The sequence below is a fragment of the Bison bison genome, unplaced genomic scaffold (assembly GCF_000754665.1).
Source record: "Bison bison bison isolate TAMUID 2011002044 unplaced genomic scaffold, Bison_UMD1.0 scf7180017864314, whole genome shotgun sequence".
Classification (NCBI taxonomy): Eukaryota; Metazoa; Chordata; class Mammalia; order Artiodactyla; family Bovidae; genus Bison; species Bison bison.
The window spans coordinates 2,488,656-2,495,349 of NW_011494886.1; the positions used below are offsets into that span (position 1 = coordinate 2,488,656).

At 40.6% G+C, this 6,694-nt stretch overlaps 1 protein-coding gene across 5 annotated transcripts in view; it reads right to left on the minus strand.

The window, feature by feature from the left end:
* LOC104997828 (cell surface glycoprotein CD200 receptor 1) overlaps nucleotides 1-6,694 on the minus strand; it is a 65,131-nt gene that overhangs the window by 32,279 nt on the left and 26,158 nt on the right. For all 5 annotated transcript variants that reach the window (XR_826363.1, XR_826364.1, XM_010852760.1 and 2 more), the window contains exon 3: nucleotides 1,637-1,693. Coding sequence is in view for 3 of the 5 variants with exons in the window: in XM_010852760.1 (XP_010851062.1) it covers nucleotides 1,637-1,693 (57 nt within the window). In the remaining 2 variants the exon portion in view is untranslated. The remainder of the gene's footprint in view (nucleotides 1-1,636; nucleotides 1,694-6,694) is intronic.

A 6,694-nucleotide genomic window follows, 5' to 3' on the forward strand; every position in this document is an offset into this window, starting at 1 on the left:
GAAAAATGCCATGGACAGAGGAGCCTGGTAGGCTGCAGTCCATGGAGTCACTAAGAGTCGGACACGACTGAGCGACTTCACTTTGACTTTTCACTTTCATGCATTGGAGAAGGAAATGGCAACCCACTCCAGTGTTCTTGCCTGGAGAGTCCCAGGGACAGCGGAGCCTGGTGGGCTGCCGTCTATGGGGTTGCACAGAGTTGGACACGACTGAAGCAACTTAGCAGCAGCAGCAAATGATAATTTACCAATGGTCAGTACCTCCACAACACTCAGTGGGTTTGGCACTTAACAAATATATTCTCCATATAAGATCAGCTAGGGTGATTGCACTTCCTACTTCCTGAGAAAACAATAGAGTCTCTTCTTTGCCCCCAAACCAGCAGCCACATCCCATCTTCTCTGCATCCTTTTTCTATAAATCTCTTCCAGTCTCATTCAGCCTTTTGCACACAAATTCTTATTGGCTTTGAGGCATTTCCTTTCTTTTCTCACAACCTTTCCCTAGGGCTTCCCTGATAGCTCAGTTGGTAAAAAATCTGCCTGCAGTGCAGAAGACCCTGGTTCAATTTCTGGGTAGGGAAGATCCCCTGGAGGAGGGATAGGGTACCCACTCCAGTATTCTCGGGCTTTCCTTGTGGCTCCGCTGGTAAAGAATCTGTTTGCTATGCGGGAGACCTGGGTTCGATCCCTGGGTTGGGAAGATCCCTGGGCTGGGAGAAGGGAAAGGCTATGCACTCCAGTATTCTGGCCTGGAGAATTCCATGGACTGCATAGTCCATGGAGTCGCAAAGAGTTGGACATGACTGTGTGACTTTCACCACCCTAGATTAAGCCCCCATCGCCAGGCACCTAACTTCTGTTTCTGTCTCAAAACTCTTCTCCCTTCAGTTCATACCTTAAAATGCATCGTTCGACAACATAATGAGATTACTTCAACTCTAAAACCTCCAGACATCTTTCACTGCCTGAAGAATAAGTTTGAATGTCTTCCTATTGGCTTCAAAAGCCCTCTGTCACACTGACTCACTTTGCAATCTTATCACCCACTACATTGTCCCCTTACTGCAGGAAAAAAAAAAACAAGCACAATTCCACCTCCATGTCATCTCTCACACTGTTTTCACTCTCTAAGGTGCCCAACATAATGCTATTTTTCTATTAAAATAACTCTTTCTTTAAGACCTGATTCACATGCTACATCCTCTGTGAAGCCTTGTCTAAGCCTTGGTGTTTAACCACTCCCTTTCTGCACTCCTGGTACACTTGATGTGAGTGCTTACCTCTTCTGCTTGTGTGATATCTGGGCTTCTGTCTGGGTTCCCCACAGAATAGAGCTCCCTGGAGGGCTCTCTGATAGTCTTCTTCATCTTGCTCATCTTTATGGTCCCCACAAAGCCCAGCACAGTGCGTGACAGAGAAAACTCCATAATCTTTCAGTGGAATCGAATTGCTTTAGGGGAGGATTGGTGGAGTCATTCAAGTCACTTACCTTACAGCATTCAGATCACCATATTCTTTAACTGGGTACAAGACTAGAACAGAGTCTAGACCACTATGTTTCTAAGGAAGCTCAGCATTCTATGCTTCAGTACTGGCCTCAAAGTAAAGAAACAAAAAAATACAGGCATACTACCTTCTGCATAAAGTGTTACAGTGCTCTGCTTTCTTTCCGTAGATGAAGTTGTTGAAACTAGAAAATATTCAGAGAGAAATAGATGAAATCAATTTTAGAAACTTAGAGTAAAAACCATTCTTTTCTCCACAAGAGCTTGTGTACAACATGATAGAAAATCAATGAACCATAACTAAAATTACACAAAAATCCTTGAAATACAGAAATTAGAAGCTGTTACATCATTATATGGAAAAACATGTTAACATTTGGAAATTACATTGTAAGCTATTAATCAATGATTTCCCATTTACACAATATCTCATTTTATACTTAAAACGATTTTGTACAAGGTAACACTGCCTCTATCCTTACCTAGCCATAATGTATTGGTCCATCATGAACACCTCTCATGAGCTGGGCTGATTATGTGGTCTTTTTTACAGATGCCACTACTTGATTAAAATTGTTTAGACCAGTAGTGGGCATCTCAAACAGCTGGACAAATCAAGTACTTTCTCAAGAACCAACAGTGAGAAGAATAGTTCATCCCTCTTTCTTCCCCAATTTCCTGCTATGATGGTTAATTTTATTGTCAGCCTAGCTAGTCCATGGTACCCAAATGTTTGGTCAAACATTATTCTAGATGTTTCTACAAAGATATTTTTTAATTGGTAGAATTTGAGTAAAGTAAATTACCCTCCATAATGTGAGTGGGCCTCATCCAATCAGTTGAAGGGTTTAACATAAAAGACTGACCTCATGGGAAAGGGAATTCTGCCAGCACATTGCATTCAGACTTGATCTGCATCTCTTCCCTGGGTCTCCAAAGATCCTGCAGATTTTGGACCAATTCCATAAAGTAAATCAATCTCTTCCTCTTTCTCTCGTTCTCCCTCTCTCTTGGATGTCCAACACACACATACATCCTGTTCTGTCTCTCTGAAGAACCCTGACTAATAAACCTTGGGAAGAATGAAGCAGAAGCAGAGAGAGATGGCAGACTTAACCTAACTCAAGTTCCCAATTCCTTAGTTCTTAAGATGTACATGCATTTCTTCTCTTGAGTTCTATAGAGTTTCTGAAGATAGTCCCAATCTACTTCAAATTTGCTTTCTGAAAAATATGTTTGTATTACTATCTTTTTAAAAAGCAACAATGACTTTCAGAATGCTTCTTATGACTTAAAAACCTGAAAAATACCTTCCTCTGAGTTTTTAAGACCACCATTCAATGTGCTCTCCTGCTTTTAAAAATATTCTTTATGCTCCCCATTCTAATTTTCCACTCAATTCTACCACATAATAAACAGAGAAATTAAATTAAAGGTCTTAGAATCCAGCAGTGAATAGGCTTCTAAAATAATTTGGCTTTTCTAGGTAGCTAAGTATCATTAGACTGGATTGGAAAGAAGGCAAAGAATGAGATTCTAACTACTGAATTTAGCTCATACTGGGATTAAGTATCTATTCCAGAAACAGATAAGAAATCAAAGTTGACCTCAGAGGGATTACTGAAATCAAGTTATGTCTTAGGTGGTCTAGATTCTGAAGCCCTATCATCACACACAGTGTAGCTTTGCCAAAGAACTGAAAAAGGAAACATCTGGAGCTTTGCATTCCCTATGGTCTCTGTTGCAAGTATTCAACACTGCTGTTGCAGCAAGAAAGCAGGCACATATAATAAGGGAACAAATGTCCATGGCTTTGTCCAATACAATTTTATCTGCAAATATATACAGCCAGCTGGATTTTGCCCATGGGCTATAGTTTGCTAACTCTTGACTTAAAGTACAGTATTTTGTTTTTTGTAATTTCTTACAGTGACAATATTTATAAATACAAACAATAAACATCCACTGAATATTCTATTTTATTCTGCTTACTTTGCCTTTTAAAGATAAACTAAATCTCCAGTGACAACCCCAAGTTCTCCTTCAAATTAAATAAATTTCTTATTCTATTTCTGTGTTGGTGGTTTAGTCACTAAGTCATGTATGACTCTTTGTGACCCCATACTATAGCCTGCCAGGGTCATCTGTCCTAGGATTTCCCAGACAAGAACACTGGAGTAGGTTGCCATTTCCTTCTCCAGGGGCTCTTCCCAACCCAGGGATTGAACCTGGGTCTCCTGCATTGCAGGACAGATTCTCTACCAGCTGAGTCATTCTGTTTTTACCATGTTGCAAATCTTTCCTTTCTTCCTTGCATTCTTTCTTTCCTTACTTTGAGTGAAGAGTGGCAATATTGAGGACACCCAATAGGATTCTGATAAGTAAGAAAACTACAATGAACCCTGCCCATTCCCAGCTAAAAGGGAGCTGTCTGGTGGTCACGAGATGGCTACCATAATAGACAAAGGCTACTGAAGCCTATGAAGGCTTTCTCTTGTGAGCACTTTGGCCTTTGCAGCCCTGAGACCTGCTGTTTCTGGAAGAAAGTGTCACAACCATAATATTCTCTGGTTCTTGTTAAACAAAATTCGTCTTCAGCATTAGTTCTTCACATGTCTGGCTGTCACCAATCATTCGCCCTAATTTTTTTTTTTTTTCCTCAGTGCATGGCAATCAGAATCTTATTCCCCCACCACAGGTCAAACCCACATCCCTTGCAGTGGAAGTGAGGAGTCTTAACCACTAGACTGCCAAGGAAGTACCATGTTCCTTATTTTAAAGATATAGGTTGTTTGTTATCAATGGAAACTTCAAAGAACCTAACCTTGATTGATGTCTTCTAGGAGATATTTAAAGACTTTTCTTCTTACCTTTGGATTTCACTTCATTTTCACTTCACTTCATTTCACTTCACTGCCCCATAGAAGTTGTTACTTTTAGTAACAGAGCAAAATGATCTTCATGCTCTGAACTAAGCTGTTGCCATATCAGTGAATTCTCATGGTAGTCATCTTGTCTGGGAATATTGTCACATTAGTTTTTATGAGACATAACAAAATCAGTGTGAGTACCAGGGGATTCTATTGGAGGAGCTTGGTCTTACATTAAGTGGTGTCTTCATAATTGAATAAGGTCTTCAAGCATTTTGAGTTTCAGTGTTCTCAGTGGACTAGAGTGTAGAAGAGACTTTATGCTTAATAAAGGTATTCCAGTGAGTGCTGGAGCAGCCGTGAAGATATACCCCATGTCCAAGGTAAGAGAAACCCAAGTAAGATGGTAGGTATTGTGAGAGGGCATCAGATGGAAGACACACTGAAACCATAATCACAAAAACTGTCAATCTAATCACATGGACCACAGCTTTGTCTAACTCAATGAAACTAAGCCATGTCCTATGGGGCCACCAAGACGGGCGGGTCATGGTGGAGAGGTCTGACAGAATGTGGTCCACTGGAGAAGGGAATGGCAAACCAATTCAGTATTCTTGCCTTGAGAACCCCATGAACTGTATGAAAAGGCAAAATGATAGGATACTGAAAGAGGAACTCCCCAGGTCAGTAAGTACCCATATGCTACTGGAGATCAGTGGAGAAATAACTCCAGAAAGAATGAAGGGACGGAGCCAAAGCAGAAACAATTCCCAGTTGTGGATGTGACTGGTGATAGAAGCAAGGTCCGATGCTGTAAAGAGCAATATTGCATAGGAAATTGGAATGTTAGGTCCATGAATCAAGGCAAATTGGAAGAAGTCAAACAGGAGATGGCAAGAGTGAATGTCAACATTCTAGGAATCAGTGAACTAAAATGGACTGGAATGGGTGAATTTAACTCAGATGACCATTATATCTACTACTGTGGGCAGGAATCCCTTAGAAGAAATGGAGTAGCCATCATGGTCAACAAAAGAGTCCGAAATGCAGTACTTGGATGCAGTCTCAAAAATGACAGAATGATCTCTGTTCATTTCCAAGGCAAACCATCCAATATCACAGTAATCCAAGTCTATGCCCCAACCAGTAATGCTGAAGAAGCTCAAGTTGAACGGTTCTATGAAGACCTACAAGACCTTTTAGAACTAACGCCTAAAAAAGATGTCCTTTTCATTATACGGGACCAGAATGCAAAAGTAGGAAGTCAAGAAACACCTGGAGTAACAGGCAAATTTGCCTTGGGAATATGGAATGAAGCAGGGCAAAGGCTAACAGAGTTTTGCCAAGAGAACACACTGGTCATAGCAAACACCCTCTTCCAACAACACAAGTGAAGACTCTACACATGGACGTCACCAGATGGTCAACACTGAAATCAGATTTATTATATTCTTTGCAGCCAAAGATGGAGAAGCTCTATACAGTCAGCAAAAACAAGACAGGGATTGACTGTGGCTCAGATCATGAACTCCTTATTGCCAAATTCAGACTTAAATTGAAGAAAGTAGGGAAAACCACTAGACCATTCAGGTATGACCTAAATCAAATCCCTCATGTTATACAGTGGAAATGAGAAATAGATTTAAGGGACTAGATCTGATAGACAGAGTGCCTGATGAACTACGGACGGAGGTTCATGACATTATACAGGAGACAGGGAGCAAGACCATACCCATGGAAAAGAAATGCAAAAAAACGAAATGGCTGCCTGGGGAGGCCTTACAAATAGCTGTAGAAAAAAAAAAAAGGAAGCAAAAATGCAAAAGGAGAAAAAGGAAAGATATAAAGCATCTGAATGCAGAGTTCAAAAAAAATGCAAGGAGAGAATAAGAAAAGTCTTCCTCTGTAATCAATGCAAAGAAATAGAGGAAAACAACAGAATGGGAAAGACTAGAGATCTCTTCAAGAAAATTAGAGATACCAAGGGAACATTTCAGGCAAAGATGGGCTCAATAAAGGACAGAAATGGTATGGACCTAATAGAAGCAGAAGATATTAAGAAGACGTGGCAAGAATACACAGAACTGTACAAAAAAGATCTTCATGACCAAGATAATCACAATGGTGTGATCACTCACCTAGAGCCAGACATCCTGGAATGTGAAGTCAAGTGGGTCTTAGGAAGCATCACTACAAACAAAGCTAGTGGAGGTGATGGAATTCCAGTGGAGCTATTTCAAATCCTGAAAGAGGATGCTGTGAAAGTGCTGCACTCAATATGCCAGCAAATTTGGAAAACCCAGCAGTGGCCACAGG